The 18,165-nt window shown below is 40.2% G+C and overlaps 1 protein-coding gene across 1 annotated transcript in view; it reads right to left on the reverse strand.

Annotated features, from left to right (window-relative positions):
* Window positions 1-573: 573 nt before the first annotated feature.
* BTNL9 (butyrophilin like 9) overlaps window positions 574-18,165 on the reverse strand; it is a 46,288-nt gene continuing 28,696 nt past the window's right edge. The window contains exons 8-11 of the mRNA XM_055302202.1: window positions 8,416-8,436; window positions 8,158-8,184; window positions 5,386-5,412; window positions 574-4,364 (exon numbers count right to left, since the gene is read on the reverse strand). Of these exons, the coding sequence (XP_055158177.1) occupies window positions 3,739-4,364; window positions 5,386-5,412; window positions 8,158-8,184; window positions 8,416-8,436 (701 nt within the window). The 3' untranslated portion in view covers window positions 574-3,738. The remainder of the gene's footprint in view (window positions 4,365-5,385; window positions 5,413-8,157; window positions 8,185-8,415; window positions 8,437-18,165) is intronic.

Consider the following 18,165-nt stretch of genomic DNA (forward strand, 5'->3'; position numbering starts at 1 on the left):
CATGGGAACATTTGTCTCCCCACGTAAGATTCCCATGGGGCCCATAATAACTTGATTCCCACCCACTGTTGTAGTTAAGGTCCTCTCTCAGCTCTGCCTGCCTCTGTGAGTAAGCCACCCTAAGCTGCCTCAAGCAAGCGCATCCTCACTTCATGTTGTATTTAGTACACTGGATTGGGATACACACATAAGTGCCATGTTCACCATTTCCCAGTTTTGAAGAATAGCTCTATGGAAAATGTAAACAGTGGGGAGAAATGAACATATGGTGTCCTATTTTTAGAAACTTTCAAGAGAGTAATGAGCTTTGGATGGAGGCTTGGGTTTCTACTCTGAATATTCTGACCCTTTGAGTGGCCTCCAGCATGGCCATTATGGTTCACAAAACATGTAACCGAAAGTCTAAGATCCTTCCAGCATTAAAGCTGGGCTTCCCCATTATTTAAAATGCACAAGTACAGCTATCAGCTATTTAAAAAGAATTTAACTTGCTTTTTGTATCAGCTATGCGTTTGTTTTTCTTATTTAATGCATAAAACAATCTTAAAGGAATATATAATCATTGTATACAGTCAAGGAATGTATTTTTAATGTTATCATATAACATTTGTGAGTAGGACCCCAAAATGTTTGTACATCAATGCAAATGAATATAGAAAACCAGCTTTCTCTGAATATCATGCATAGTATGTTAACAAGGCTATAATTTTTTTTAGTTTTTGTTTTAATTCCAGTTGTAACATAGTGTTGAGTTAGTTTAAGGTGTACAATACAGTGATTCAACAATTTATACATCAACAGGTACTCATTATGACTTGTTTCCTCCATAATCCCCATCACCTTTTTCACCCATCCCACCAACCCTTTCTACTCTGGTAACCATCAGTTTTTTCCTCTATAATTAAGGTCTCTCTTTTTGCTTGTATCTCTTTATTCCCCTTTTGCTCATTTGTTTCTTAAATTCCACATATGAGTGAAATCATATACATTTTTCTCTGATGTATTTCACTTAGCATTTGTAAAGTTATTTTATTATTTTTAACACTTTTTAAAAAGTTTTTATTTACATTCTAGTTAACATAAAGGATAATATTAGTTTCAGGTGTACAATATAGTGATTCAATACTTCCATACAATAGCAGTACTCATTACAGCAAATGCCCCTCTTAATCCCCATCACCTGTTTAACCCATTCTCCCATCGTCTGGTAACCATCAGTTTGTCTCTATAATTAAGAGTCTCTTCCTTGGTTTGTCTCTCTTTTTTCCTTTGGTCATTAAAACAAATGAAATTCCTCATAAGAATGAAATTGTATGGTATTTTTCTTTCTCTGACTGACTTATTTCCCTTAGCATTATACTCTCTAGCTCTATCCATGTCATTGCAAATGGCAAGATTTCATTTTTTCATGGCTTAGTAATATTCCTTGTACATATATACACCCTCTGATTTATCCATTCATCAATTGATGCACATTTGGGCTGATTCCATATCTTGGCTATTGTAAATAATGCTGCAATAAACATGGAGATGCATGTAACCCTTTGAATTAGTGTTCTTGTATTATTTGGGTAAATACCCAGTAGTGCCATTGCTGGATCATAAGATAGTTCTATTTTTAAGTTTTTGAGGAAACTTCATACTGTTTTTCAGGGTGACTGCATCAGTTTGCATTCCCCCCAAGAGTGTAAAACGATTCCTTTTTCTCAACATCCTCACCAACACCTGTTGTCTCCTGTGCAGTTCATTTTAGCCATTCTGTTAGGTGTGAAGTGATATCTTACTGTAGTTTTGACTTGCATTTCCCTGATGATGACTGATGTTGAGCATCTTTTCATTTGTCTGTTGGCCATCTGTATGTCTCCTTTGGAAAAATGTCTCTTCCTGTCTTCTGCCCATTTCCTACCTAGATTATTCGTTTCTTGGGTGTTGAGTTTGATAAGTTCTTTCTAGATTTTTGTATACTAACCCCTTTATCAGGTATGTCATCTGCAAATATCTTCTCCCATTCCATAGGTTTCCTTTTTAGTTTTGTTCACTGTATTCCTTGCTATGCAGAAGCTTTTTATCTTGAAGTCCCAGTAGTTTCTTTTTGCTTGTTTCCCTTGCCTCCAGACACATGTCTAGTAAGAAGTTGCCATGGCCAATGTCAAAGAGGTTACTGCCTGTGTTCTCCTCTAGGATTTTGATGGTTTCCTGTCTCAAATTTAGGTCTCTCCTTCATTTTGAGTTTATTTTTGTGTATGGTTTAAGAAAATCATTCAGTTTCATTTTTTAATGTTGTCCAGTTTTCTTAACCCCATATGTTGAAGGGACTGTCTTTTTTCCATTAGATATTCTTTATTGCTTTATGGAAGAATAACTGACCACATATGTGTGGGTCCAGCCTCTCTTCTCTCCCTGAGTTTAGGGATGGATGAGAGGTAGGGGAAGACTAAATTTCAACCTTTTTAATAATGTACTTGGGTCTCCTGAAAACCAGCTCCACCCTTAGAGGGCTTTCCAGAAGTCATCTTATTAACACAAACGAGATGTAGTTGAAAAGTCCTTGTTATGACTATCAAGAGACATCTTGATAGCTCTTACCACTTAGGAAATTCTAAGAGTTTTAGGAGTTTTGTGCCAGAATCTAGGTGGAAGACCATATATTTCTTATTAATCATAATATCACACCTATCTTGTATTCTCCCTGCCTTAGCCCTGAAGTTCACCCCTTATCTAAGGAGCCTTGGTTCTTTTTATTGGAACATAGTACTAAAAACTAAGTTCTGGATGCTAGGTGTGTTCATTGGTACTGGAATGTTATTGTTCCAAAGCTGTCAAAACTGACAGAGCTAGGAACCATATGCATGCACACACAAATCTATTTACCTATTTATTGTGTGTGTATGTGTGCTCCATCTATCTGTACATTATAAAAACCATGAGTTCACAGATCTACTCTTCCATTTTCTTCTTTACTCTTTCATATCTCTGTATTTCATCTCTGACTGCAAAACCTCTCAGCACACATAGGGCATTTTCTTATTTGTGCAATACCTTGTTGAGCAATTCTTGTCATTATTCATCCTTGTCATGATTCATTTGAAAGTTCAAATCATCCCATAACTGATCAGTGGAGCCTCTTCACCCTGGTTCTTATGGCTTCATCACTTTCTGAGCACATTTGAATACAAGATATTCCAGATTCACCTGTACCTTCTCTGTTCCAACCCTGGAATCAGCCGTTTCTCCAAGTTCATTTCAGTGGGAAATGTCATTTAAAACTGGGATCTAAGCCTCAGGTAAAATCACTGTTTATGAGGTATCATTGCTTCTAGACATTTTAGAGCTAGAAAACACATACAAAAAGTATTTTTAAAAAATATGTTAATTGATACCTCTTATCCAATCCAGTAAAGTTTCCCTCTACCTTTCCCCCAGTCCTCTTTCTTTCTGATCTCCAGTGCACGCCGTGGCTCCCCACAACGTAAATTTATTGTTCCTCCTTTGCTTAGTCCTACCATATACACAAAGGAGCTTTGGAATTCACTCTTTTCATTAAAGAAAATCACATACATATATGCATACATCTATAGACAAAGGTTCCTCTTTTTGTTCCCCTTTTCCATGGTGAGTCCTTAGCCTTTGCCAACATTTTGGTGATGTTTCCTCCACTCTAGAGGAAGTGAGAGAGCAAATCCCAGCCAGGTATCTAGGAAGCTGCCAAGGACTCAAACCTGTAGGCAAGAGAGTGCCTCACCACAGGCCAAGGGTGGGATCCGAGGGCCCATAGGGCTGTAACCAGGCATCTCTCTCATCCTCTTCAAGGATGCATGTTCTTCTAACAGGCAATGGGCAGATGGTGAGGGGATCTGGGTGTTCACCACCGTCGTGAGCTCTGGGCCTGAAATACGCAGAGAGTGTCCCCGAGAAGGTGTCGGTGAAGGTGAAGATATGGGAGCCATCTGACACATTGAAGAAGGACAGTTTTCCTGCCTCCCAGTCCAGGAAGATACCTACACGCCGTGGTGGCACACGCAGGGTGAGTGCGATGCGATGTGGGTCCAGGACAAAATACTCACAGTGGTTCCACAGCCCCATCACCCAGTAGCCACTGGCCGGGCTTAGTTGTGCTGGCCCCATACGTGGCACTGTGGCCAAACACACACCCAGGAACCAGCGGCTGCGCCTGCCAACATGCACTTCCCAGTAGTGGCGGCCACCAGAAAAATGCTGACAGCTCAGCACACACGTCTGCTCAGAGAACCGCTGGGGGTCTCCCATCACAGGGCCAGGCACTGCTGTGCAGGAGGACACGCTCTTGCCATCCTCGGAGACTTCCAGGCTGTGGTGGGCGGAGGCTGGATCAAGGGTTACATCCACTGTGCAAAGGCACATGGTTAGTACCTGTGAAGGGTGGTTCTGGGCCTTGCCTGTCCCCTTTCCTGACAGGTAAACCTCCTAGTGCTCCTGGTGGTCACTCCCACCCCTGAAACCACCCCTGTGTACTGAAGCAGCTTGCAAGGCACTTCTGAGCACCTGAAAGCCAAATAAGAATCATATTTCTTTCCTAAACTGGAAGTTTCCTGAATGCCATACCAGGTGCCATGGAGATCGGGAGATAGAAAAGTTTCTAGTTTCTCCCAATTCCTCAAGGGAAAGGGACTCTGGGCTGGTTCAATTCCTCACTGATACACCATTCTGTGTGACCTTGAGATAATCACATGAGCTCTGAGCCTCAGTTTTTTTTAGAGGATTTTATTTATTTATTCATAAGAGACACAGAGAGAGAGAGAGGCAGGCAGAGATATAGGCAGAGGGAGAAGTAGGCTCCGTGCAGGGAGCCTGATGTGGGACTCGATCCTGGGACCATGGGGTCATTCCCTGAGCCAAAGGCAGATGCTCAATCACTGAGCCACCCAGGCATCCCTGAGCCTCAGTTTTATAGCAATGTTAGGATTTTAAAACTGAAAGGGGCCTCTGAGATCATCCAGTCCAGTACCTTCCACTCAAATACTCCATCCCTCAAAGCACACCCATTTGATAGACAGGAGCCCTAAGGATCTCTTCTATCTAATGAGGGGTTCCTACAAACTGGCGCTAGCAGCCTTCCTGCCAGATGGAAACAAATCTAATAAAACCCAGAAAGTAATGTGCTTTTAGGACAATATATGTGTACATAAAAAAGTGCATGTGTGAATGTAGTCAGAAGTATGCATGCAAGCATGCAGGCACATGTGTCATGTTGTGTATGTGCAAAAGTAGGCTTATGTGTTTGTGTGTGTAGGCTCCATACTTGGCTCCTGGACACAGCCTCCCTCCAATCTCAGTTGTCTCCTCTTCCCTTCTGTTTAAGATCCAACCAACCCAAGTCACAAGTCACAGTCCCTTGACTTCAGTTACCTGCATATTGTTGGGCTGTTCTCCACTCTGAAAGTAAACAGAAAGGGAAAAGACTCAAAGATCTGATTCAGCAACTCTGGAACCTTGAGGGAGGCTCAAAATGCATGAGGGGGTGCCACAAACCTAATGATCTCATTCCCACCATGACTGCTAATTGGAGTCCAGACTGGTCTGGGTTCACAATAGCATTTCTCTAGGAATTTAGGATTAAGTAGGTGGCAGATGTCAGTGCTGGGTTATGCCAGATCTGCAGGCAGTCTGATCTTGTACTGAAAAAAGGCAAGAAAACAAAGCATGTGGGCAAAGAGAACCAATACAGATGGCTAGGATGCCCTGAAGGTTACACAAGATGTTTCAATCTCTGATCAGCAGAATAAGTCCAAGGAAGTCTGGCTGAACATGGCTTCTGTCCTAAAATGTCCTTTAGATATCCTGATTTGCCTCCTTTCATAACATGAACCATCCTGAGTGGATTTCTGTTTTATTTTATCTTATTCTTCTTTACAACAGAGAGATCAACAAGTCACAAAATAGCAAAAGTTTATTGCTTCTATTAAGTTTTCAGAGCTCCATAGATTTACAGCAGGGGCTTTAAATCCTGGTTTTACATCAGAATCATTAGTAGACTTTTCAAAACATATAGCTCTTGCATAGTATAACTCAATTCTATAAAAATGTTTATTCTTTATAAATTTATCTAAAAAGGGGGTGAATGGGTGACAGGCACTGAGGGGGGCACTTGACAGTATGAGCACTGGGTGTTATTCTGTATGTTGGCAAATTGAACACCAATAAAAAATAAATTTATTATTAAAAAAATAAAAGTTAAAGCAATCCCATATAAAACTGCTTTGGGATTTTTAAAGGAATTTCGTAAATTAATCCTAAAATTTGAAATGGACCTAAAAAGGTCCATTCATTTTCAAAAGGAAGCAAAAGGAGGAAAACTTGTACTTTTGGGTATTATAACAGTAAAAACAATGAAGTAATAGGTGGTCAAGAGATAGACTCATCTACACATGGGAACCAAATATGAACTAAAGGCAGTACCTACATCAATAGGAAAATCATGGATGGTGTGGTAGATGTCACTAGGAAAACTCACTCACCATGTAAAGAAAAATAGCTATATCAGCTATATCCTCACATAGCACCAAATAAAGTGGCAAATTTCAGGTGGATTAATGACATACATATAACACATGTAAAGTGAATAGAAGAAAGTGGAAGAGAGTATCTTTATGACCTAAGTGTGAGGAAGGCTTTCTTCCACAAAACTTCAAAAAAGAAATGCCATAAGGTACAAATTTGATGAATGTATATCTGTATAAAGATATATGTGTGTACACACACACACATATGTCTTATTGATTCAATAAAAGAAAGATAGCAACCTCATACACATACATATATACACATCAACAAAGTTTCAAAACCACAAGTCATTAGGTAAAAATTTGATGACTTAGATTTTATCAAAATTAATGGTTTCTTTTCAATGGAAAACCATGGACATACCTAATAGAACATACACACACACACACATAAACATATACATATATGTATGTGTGTCTGCTAGTGTATGTGTGATATATGTGATATACATAAGTATCAGGTTCCCTTGAATCAATAAAAGATAGCAAACTCATACTAAAAACAGCCAAAGGGGACACTGAGTGGCTCAGTTAAACTTCTGATCCTTGATTTCAGCTCAGGTCTTCATTTCAGAGTCATGAGTTTGAGCCCCACGTTGGGCTCCACATTGGGCATAGAGTGTACTTTTAAAAAAATGGCCAAAGGACAGGAACTGTCAACGTTCAAAAGAGGAAGCCCCAAAAGTCAAATAGCATATGAAGGGATGCCCAAACTTCTTTTTTTTTTTTTTTGCCCAAACTTCTTAGTATTCAGAGGAGTTCAAACTGAAAGAACAATGAGCAATCACTCATCCCCACTGACTGGCTAACTAAGAAATCTGGCTTATATGGGATGTGGACACATGGAGCCTCCATGCACTACCAATGGCAAAATGATAACACTACCTTTGGGGGATCCCTCTATCCCACTTAGTGACATATTTCCCATGGGCCAGCAATTGCCTTCCTGGGTAAACATCCCAGAGAAATCGCCACATAAGGCCAGAAGGTGACAAATTTGAGGCTATTCATTCAGCATTGTGTGCAGTGATGTGGAGTTGGAGGCAGGCTGGATATCTATTCCAAGAAGGTAGCTGACTAAAATGGAGTATACTGCAGCAAGAAGACACAGACCAGATATGGTAACAAGGGTGTATATTAAAACAGGGATGAGTGAGCAAAGCAAGGACTAACACAAGACGGTAAACATCATTTAAAAAACTGAAATGCTTGTGCATGAAGCAGAAATTCACCCTTTTCAAGCATACAAAATAAAGATGTGCATGAGACTATTTGCTTTATGTGGGGAATGGAGGAAAGGACAGGGGAAAATATTTACAGATAGAATAACATGCCCACTCTAGCCCCACAGGTCAGAGTCTTTGAGGGTGGGCACCAAGATCTAGGTGATTCTGATGTGCAACCAGAATTGGCACCAATGGTTTTAATATGCTTACATCTCAGGACAAATGTAAAGTAAATAGAAAAGTAAAACTTGAATATAGCCTCTACTAAGTGACATATTTTAATACATGCCATGTGCCTGTGGAAGAAACTAGAATGAAGTTGGTTAGTCAGAGTGAGTGACTGGGATGTTGGATGTAAAGTGGACAGTGGGAAGGAGATGGACTTCACTCACCAGCCTGGCCTTCAGCCCTTCTCCAGTCTGAAGCAGCCATGGAAAAACAGAATTAAAAACACCAGGTCAATGCTGCTTCCCTGCTCACACATTGCATTTTGCACTCCCCCGCCCTTCTCCCCTTTCTCCTGCCACCCACATGGCTAGCAGTGTTCCAACCTGGCTATCATACCTGGTTAGGAAATGAGATGGATATATATGGAAAATCAGATGCTAAAAGGTAGACAGGAAGAAATAATCTGAAGAGGGGTCACTTACCAAGCTCTGTCTGAAGCCTCTCTGTAAGCAAAATACACAGAGAAAATGTCAGTCTTTGGGTGAGGGAAACCACCTTCCCAGGGCAGTTAGGCCACTAGGAGGAGATTTCTTATTCTTAAACCACTGCTCATCTCAATCCCATCTTAGTCTCTGTACCACCCATCTGCATGATTCTTATGACTCATCCTATTCTTTGTTCTAAAGCAGAAATCTGCCTGGGGCTAGAAAAGGAAAACAGATCCTGGTACTGAGGGGTCTCTTCCCAAGGGTAATGTCTAGTTTGAGAGGCTACAGTTCATTTACCCTGGATTCAGAAACTTTTCCTGGGGAGGAGGTCCTTCATTAATTCAGGCACTGAGCACAGCCTCTGTGATCCTCAGGGTCACTTACTGTGTCCATTACTTAAAGGACTGGGAAAATTAGAAAGGGAAACAAACCATGAGCCTCCTAACCCTGGGAAACAAACAAAGGGTTGTGGAAGGGGAGGTGGGAGGGTGGGGTGACAGGCACTGAGGAGGGCCTTGATGGGATGAGCACTGAGTGTGATAATATATGTTGGAAAATTGAATTTAAATAAAAACAATAAAGGACTGAGAAGACATCATAGTCAATTATCTCCCCTGGCCAGATATTAAGACTTGGATATTTTGTCACTAGGAATGCATTGCTTTGACTTCTCCACTCAATGCCTTGTTTTAAAAGTAAGTCATTCTGGCTAGGAGCTTGGGAAGTTAGTGAAGTAGGAGGACCCTGAGCTCACTCCTTCCCATGTTTTCAACTAGATATCATACATATCCAAAGACTGGCAAAGAGATCTGAAGACTGGCAGAAAAAAGTTCACAACTAAATATAGAGACAAAGCTTTATCTGAAAGATTAGGATGGTCAGAAAGATGGAGGGATGCTCCCTGCACACGTGGAGAGAGCAGGGAAATGGGTCCTCACACAAGGAGGACTGATCCTCATACCATTTGGTTTTAAAAACCAGAGGGGCTGAATTCTGTGAGTTTATAAAACCAGTGGGATTTGGAACCTGGAGCATTTTTTTTGTTATTGTTTGTTTGGGTTTTGTTTTTGTTTATCACAAGTAAAAGAACAGGACAAGGACAAAGCAGAGAACTAAGCAAAACAGATAGAAGTAACATGTCTGATACAGAATTTAAAGCAATGATCCTAAGGAACTCACTGGACTTGAGAAAAGACTGGAAGACATGACTGAGTTCCTTAGCACAGAAATAAGAAAAAAACAGCAGAGGGCACAATAAATGAAACGAAAACATGCTTGATGGAGCAAACAGCAGGCTGGAAAAAGCAAAGGAATGAATTAGTGACCAGAAGACAGAGTAACAGAGAACCAACAAGCTGAACAAAAGAGAGAGAGAATTATGCAAAACAAGAATAGACCTAGGGAACTCAGTAACTGCATCAAACATAATAACGTTTGTATTATAGGAGTCCAAGAACAAGAGAGAGAGAGAGAAAGGGGGACAGAAAATTTATCTGAAGAAATAATAGCTGAAAACCTCCCTAAACTGGAGGAGGGAACAAATATCCAGTCTAGGAAGTACAGAGAATTCCCATCAAAACCAACAAGAGCAGATCGAACTAAGACGTACAGTAATTAAATTCACAAAATATAGTCATAGAGGAGGTAAGATGGTGGAAGAGTAGGGGAACTCATTTCATCTGGTCCCCTGAATTTAGCTAGATAACTATCAAATCAGTATGAATACCCATGAATTCAACCTGAGATGTAAGAAATGAATTGCTGGGAACTTGACAAGTAAAAAAGCGACCACTTTCTGCATGATAGGAGGTGCAGAGAAATGAATCCAAAGCAATATATTGGAAGATTAATGGTGGGGGGAGGGAGCCTCCATAAGCCAACTACTGGAAAGTAATACAGCCCCAGAGCACAAAATCAGAACCCTTAGAAGTCTGCTCTAGTGAGAGACTTCCCTGCCTGAAAGGTGCTCTGGTGGTGAAATAGGGCAGAATCTTGGTTGAGACAGTGTGGTCTCAGGACCCTTGGAGACACAGAAAGAACAGGGGTTCCTGAGCTGGTGAGTTCCCAAGCATTGGAGTGGGGAAACTGTTTATCGTCAGCGAGCCAGGGTAGGGGCTCTCAGCTCAGTTTACCATAAACCACAAGCCATGGGCTGATTGGGTGACCACTCTCCATGTGAGAATTCTGCAAAGGACAGGAATACAGGAACCCTCCACCTTCCCCTGGGAAGGGTGGACTGGGTGGGCACATGACTAGGCAATAGCTCTCAGTGTGGGGACCCAGTAAAGGACAGTAATGGGGCAACCCCCCACCTTCCCCCAGGTGGGGTGAAGCGGGTATGAAAATGATCAGGCAACTGTTCTCAGGACCAAGTCACAACAAAGTGCAGAAACAGGGGACCTTCTGCCTTCCCCAGGGGGATCAGTGTGGGTGCGCAACACAGGAGTCTGCAGGATTTGGCATACACAAAAGTGAAAGCAAATGGTTTAATGAAGATAGGGGACTGTGATCTTTCTGCTCTGGGGCTAGAGATCAAGGCACAGCCATTTTTGTTTTGGTCCTCTAAAGGGGTGTATAAAGCCTTCAGGGAACAAAAAGCCACACAGATCAACCAAAAAGAGCTTACACTGAGCCCAGTCATCCAACAAAAGGGAGTGTGCAACTCTGCCCAGAAAAATCACCATAGCAGGCACATATCAGGAGGTTAGCTGGAACAACAGGCCTGAATAGCAGGTTTATGGACCTCGAAGGAGTGCAAAACTCCAGCACTAGGGGAAAACAGTATAAAGAATTTGTGGTATTTTCTCATAATTCATTTATCTTTCAGTTTAAAATTTTCCTTTTTTATCCTTTTTCAACTAGTTTCTTGTTTTATCAACTCTTATTTTCAGTCTTTTTAAAACTTCTATGTTTTACATTTTCTAGATATATTCTTCATTTTTGGCTTCCTTTCACTCTATTCAATTGAATTTTGTATATATGTGTGACTTTTGCTTTCTTTAAAATTTTGGGACTTAGAGCCTTCTAACACATAGACCAAACTATATTTAGGACCAAGTGAATCACCGTTTTGTCCACCTGTGAGATTACATTCACTCTCCCTCCCCCAATGTTTTCTTCTTTTTTTTAACCCCTTCTCCCTTTTCTTTGTCTTTTTTCTTTCTTTCTTTCTTTCTTTCTTTCTTTCTTTCTTTCTTTCTTTCTTTTTTGTTTGTTTCTGATCTCTTTGGATTTGTCTAGTGTGTATTTCACTTGGGTCATGATTGATATTTTTGACTTTGTTCACTCATTCATCTATTCTTCTTTGGGCAAAATGACTAGAAGGAGGAATTCAAAACAAAGAAAGAACCATCGCATCATGTAATGTTATGAGCACTGGGCATTATACACAACTAATGAATTATTGTAAACTACATTTGAAACTAATGATGTATGATATGTTAGCTAATTGAGTTTAAATTTTAAAAAGGATGCTAAAAAAAGAAACAGAGCCAATACTCTCTATCACAGACCTAATAGATATGGATATAAGTAAAATGTCAGAGCTGGAATTCAGGATAACGGTTATAAAGTTACTGGCTGAACTTAAAGAAAGCAAGGTGACGGGCACTGAGGGGTACACTTGACGGGATGAGCACTGGGTGTTATTCTGTATGTTGGTAAATTGAACACCAATAAAAATTAATTTATAAAAAAAAAAAGAAAGCATAAAAGACTTTAGAGAATCTTAGTACAGAAATGAACTAATCAAGCCCAAATTTAAAATACTCCAAATGAGATACAGTCTAATTTGGATGCTCTACCAGCTAGAGTAAATGAGGCAGAAGAGTCAGTGACATAGTAGATAAATTGATGGAAAGGAAGGAAATCGAGGAAAAGAGATAAAAACAACTAATGGATCATGAGGGTGAATTTTCAGAAATCAACGATTTCAAAATATGAAAAAATATTAGACTTATTGGTGTCCCTGAAGAGGAATAAATACCCACCATTTGCTTCAATGTGGATGGAAATGGAGGGTATTATGCTGAGTGAAGTGAGTCAATCGGAGAAGGACAAACATTATATGTTCTCATTCATTTGGGGAATATAAATAATAGTGAAAGGGAATATAAGGGAAGGGAGAAGAAATGTGTGGCAAATATCAGAAAGGGAGACAGAACATAAAGACTCCTAACTCTGGGAAGCGAACTGGGGGTGGTGGAAGGGGAGGAGGGTGGGGGGTGGGGGTGAATGGGTGACGGGCACTGAGGGGGACACTTGACGGGATGAGCACTGGGTGTTATTCTGTATGTTGGTACATTGAACACCAATAAAAATAAATTTATTTAAAAAGTCCACAATAGCCAAACTGTGGAAGGAGCCTCGGTGTCCATCGAAAGATGAATGGATAAAGAAGATGTGGTTTATGTATACAATGGAATATTACTAGGCCATTAGAGACGACAAATACCCACCATTTGCTTCAACATGGATGGAACTGGAGGGTATTATGCTGAGTGAAGTAAGTCAATCGGAGAAGGACAAACATTATATGTTCTCATTCATTTGGGGAATATAAATAATAGTGAAAGGGAATATAAGGGAAGGGAGAAGAAATGTGTGGGAAATATCAGAAAGGGAGACAGAACATAAAGACTCCTAACTCTGGGAAATGAACTAGGGGGGGATCCCTGGGTGGCACAGCGGTTTGGTGCCTGCCTTTCGCCCAGGGCGCGATCCTGGGGACCCGGGATCGAGTCCCACATTGGGCTCCCGGTGCATGGAGCCTGCTTCTCCCTCTGCCTGTGTCTCTGCCTCTCTCTCTTTCTCTCTCTCTGTGACTATCATAAATAAATAAAAATTTTAAAAAAAGGAAATGAACTAGGGGTGGTGGAAGGGGAGGAGGGCGGGGAGTGGGGGTGAATGGGTGGCAGGCACTGAGGGGGGCACTTGACGGGATGAGCACTAGGTGTTATTCTGTATGTTGGCAAAGTGAACACCAATAAAAAATAAATTTATTATAAAAAAATAAAAAAAATAAATTTATTTTTTAAAAAAATGACCCAGGGGGAGAGGAGGGCAGAGTATATTTGAGCAAATCAGAGCTGAGAACTTCCCTAATCTGGGGAAAGAAACAGGCATTCAAGTCCAAGTGGTAGAAAGGACCCCCTCCCAAACTCAATAAAAATAGATCGACACTCTGGCATATCTCTGAAGCTTGAAAATTTCAGAGATAAAGAGAAATCAGATAAGAGAAAATATGAAAGCAGGTTGAGACAAGAGGTTCTTAACCTATAAAGGCAGGAACAGTAGACTGGCATTAGACCTATCCACAGAGACCTGGCAGGCCAGAAAGGGCTGGCATAACATATTCAAGGTACTACATGAGGAAAAAATGACATCAAAAATACTTTATCCAACAAGGCCATCATTCAGAATGGAAGGCGAGATAAAGACATTCCAGGACAGACAGAAACTGAAAGAATATGTGACCACCAAGCCAGCCCTCCAAGAATTACTAAAGAGGATCCTGTAAGCAAAGAGGGAGCCCAAGAGCAACATAGGCCAGAAATAAACAGAGACAACTTGCAGAAACAGAGACTGTACAAAGACACTAAATTCATATCTTGCATTATTTACTCTGAATGTGAGTGGGCTAAATACTCCACTCAAAAGACACAGGGTATCAGATTGAATAAAAGAGCAAGACCCATCCATATGCTGTCTACAATAGACTCTTTAAACCTAAAGATACCTTAAAACCGAAAATGAGGGTGTGGAGAATGATTTACCTTGCAAATAGACCTCAAAAGAAAGCTGGAATAGCAATTCTCATATCAGATAAATTAGATTTTAAGCCAAAGACTGTAGTAGGAGATGAAGAGAGACACTATATCATACTTAAAGGGTCTATCCAACAGTAAGATATTAAAGATATAAATAATATAAGTATTAAAAATATTTATAATTGTTAGATCTCCCAATCTAGGAGCAGCCAATTATATAAACCAATTAATAACCAAATTAAAAAAACACATAGATGATAAGACATTGGTAGTAAGGGTCTTCAACATCCCACTCACAGCAATGGACATATAATCTACTAAACAGAAGATCACCAAAGAAACAAGGACTTTGAATTACATACTGGACCAGATGGACTTCACAGATACATAGAGTACATTCCATCCTAAAGCAACAGAATAGACATTCTTCTCAACTGCACATGGAACATTCTCCAGAATAGACAACATACTGGGTCATAAATCAAGTCTCAACCAATACCAAAAGACTGGGATTATTCCCTGCATATTTTCAACCACAAGTGCTTTGAAACTTGCACTTATTCAGAAGAGGAAAACTGGAAGGAATTCAAACGCTTGAAGGTTAAAGAGAATCCTACTAAAAAATGAATGAGTCAATCAGGAAATTAAAGAACTAAAAAGATTTATGCAAGTATTGAAAATGAAAGTACAACTGTTCAAAACCTTTAGGATATAATAAAGGTGGTCTTAAGAGAGAAGTACATTTCAATAGAAGTCTCTCTCAAAAAAACTAGAAAAATCTCAAAAACACAAACTAAACTTCCAACTAAAGGAATTAGAGAAGAATAGCAAATAAAGCCTAAATCAAGCAGGAGAATAGAAATATTAAAGATTAGAGCAGAAATCAATGAAATAGAAACCAAAATAACAGTAGAACATACCAACTAAAGTAGGAGGTGGTTCTTTGAAAAAATTAATAAGATCGATAAACCCTTGGCCAGACTTATTAAAAATGAAAGAGAAAGGACTCAAATTAGGAAATCATGAATGAAAAGGGAAAGATCACAAACACCACCAAGTAAATGTAAATGATTTTAAGAACATATTATGAGCAACTATATGCCAATGAATTGGGCAATCTGGGAGAAATGGATGCATTCCTAGAAACTTATAAACTACTAAAACAGAAACAAGAAAAAATAGAAAACCTGAACAGACCCATAACCAGCAAGGAAATTGGAGAAGTCATCAAAAACATCATAAAGCCCAGGATCCGGCCTCCCCTGGGACAGGCAGAGGCCGGGAGGGCCCAGGACAGCAAGGACGCTCCTGCCCCGAGCTGAGCAGATCAGCGGCCCCGCCCAGAAGCCTCAATGCCCTGCAGATTGAGAGCCCCGTAGTTACTGCGGGAGCTAACTCCAGGGCTCCAGAGCTGGCCCCGCCACTGCGGTTGTTCCTCCTGGGGCCTCACGGGGTAAACAGCCCCCACTGAGCCCTGGACAAGGCGGGGGCAGAGTAGCTCCCCCAAGTGCTAACACCTGAAAATCAGCACAACAGGCCCCTCCCCCAGAAGACCAGCTAGACGGACAAGTTCCAGGGGAAGTCAAGGGACTTTAAGTATACAGAATCAGAAGATACTGCCCCCGTGTGTTTGTTTTTTTTTTTTCTTTTGGATTTCTGTTTGCTTCCCCCACTCTTTTTTCCTTTCTTTTTTTCCCTTTTTCTTCTTCTTTTTTCTTTTTCTCTTTTCTTTCCTTCTTTCTCTATCGTCTTCTCCTTTTCCCAATACAACTTGTTTTTGACCACTCTGCACTAAGCAAAATGACTAGAAGGAAAACCTCACTTCAAAAGAAAGAATCAGAAACAGTCTTCTCTCCCACAGAATTACAAAATCTGGATTACAATTCAATGTCAGAAAGCCAATTCAGAAGCACTATTATACAGCTCTAGAAAAAAGCATAAAGGACTCAAGAGACTTCATGACTGCAGAATTTAGATCTAATCAGGCAGAAATTAAAAATCAATTGAATGAGATGCAATCCAAACTAGAAGTCCTAACGACGGGGGTTAACGAGGTGGAAGAACAAGTGAGTGACATAGAAGACAAGTTGATGGCAAAGAGGGAAACTGAGGAAAAAAGAGACAGACAATTAAAAGACCATTAGGATAGATTAAGGGAAATAAACGACATCCTGAGGAAGAAAAACCTACATTTAATTGGGGTTCCTGAGGGCGCCAAAAGGGCCAGAGGGCCAGAATATGTATTTGAACAAATCATAGCTGAAAACTTTCCTAATCTGGGAAGGGAAACAGGCATTCAGATCCAGGAAATAGAGAGATTTCCCCCCCTGCCCAAATTCCAAAGATAAAGAGAAGATCCTTAAAGCAGCAAGAGACAAGAAATCCCTGACTTTTATGGGGAGGAATATTAGGGTAACAGCAGACCTCTCCACAGAGACCTGGCAGGCCAGAAAGGGCTGGCAGGATATATTCAGGGTCCTAAATGAGAAGAACATGCAACCAAGAATACTTTATCCAGCAAGGATCTCATTCAAAATGGAAGGAGAGATAAAGAGCTTCCAAGATAGGCAGGAACTGAAAGAATATGTGACCTCCAAACCAGCTCTGCAAGAAATTTTAAGGGGGACTCTTAAAATTCCCCTTTAAGAAGAAGTTCAGTGGAACAATCCCCAAAAACAAGGACTGAATAGATACCATGATGACACTAAACTCATATCTGTCAATAGTAACTCTGAACGTGAACGGGCTTAATGACCCCATCAAAAGGCGCAGGGTTTCAGACTGGATAAAAAAGCAGGACCCATCTATTTGCTGTCTACAAGAGACTCATTTTAGACAGAAGGACACCTACAGCCTGAAAATAAAAGGTTGGAGAACCATTTACCATTCAAATGGTCCTCAAAAGAAAGCAGGGGTAGCCATCCTCATATCAGATAAATTAAAATTTACACCAAAGACTGTAGTGAGAGACGAAGAGAGACACTATATCATACTTAAAGGAGCTATCCAACAAGAGGACTTAACAATCCTCAATATATATGCCCAGAATGTGGGAGGTCCCAAATATTTAAATCAATTAATAACCAAAATGAAGAAATACTTAGATAATAATTCACTTATACTTGGTGACTTCAATATAGCCCTTTCTATACTCAGTAGGTCTTCTAAGCACAACATCTCCAAAGAAATGAGAGCTTTAAATGATACACTGGACCAGATAGATTTCACAGATATCTACAGAACTTTACATCCAAACTCAACTGAATACACATTCTTCTCAAGTGCACATGGAACTTTCTCCAGAATAGACCACATACTGGGTCACAAATCGGGTCTGAACCGATACCAAAGGATTGGGATCGTCTCCTGCATATTCTCAGACCATAACGCCTTGAAATTAGAACTAAATCACAACAAGAAGTTTGGAAGGACCTCAAACATGTGGAGGTTAAGGACCATCCTGCTAAAAGATGAAAGGGTCAACCAGGAAATTAAGGAAGAATTAAAAAGATTCATGGAAACTAATGAGAAAGAAGATACAACCGTTCAAAATCTTTGGGATGCAGCAAAAGCAGTCCTGAGGGGGAAATACATCGCAATACAAGCATCCATTCAAAAACTGGAAAGAACTCAATTACAAAAGCTAACCTTACACATAAAGGAGCTAGAGAAAAAACAGCAGATAGATCCTACACTCAGCAGAAGAAGAGAGGTAATTAAAATTCGAGCAGAACACAACGAAATCAAGACCAGAAGAACTGTGGAATAGATCAACAAAACCAGGAGTTGGTTCTTTGAAAGATTTAATAAGATAGATAAACCATTAGCCAGTCTTATTAAAAAGAAGAGAGAGACGACTCAAATTAATGAAATCATGAATGAGAAAGGAGAGATCACTACCAACACCAAAGAAATACAAACAATTTTACAAACATGAACAGATCTACGCCAATAAATTAGGCAATCTAGAAGTAAT

This window comes from Nyctereutes procyonoides, unplaced genomic scaffold (genome assembly GCF_905146905.1).
Source record: "Nyctereutes procyonoides isolate TBG_1078 unplaced genomic scaffold, NYPRO_anot_genome, whole genome shotgun sequence".
NCBI lineage: Eukaryota > Metazoa > Chordata > Mammalia > Carnivora > Canidae > Nyctereutes > Nyctereutes procyonoides.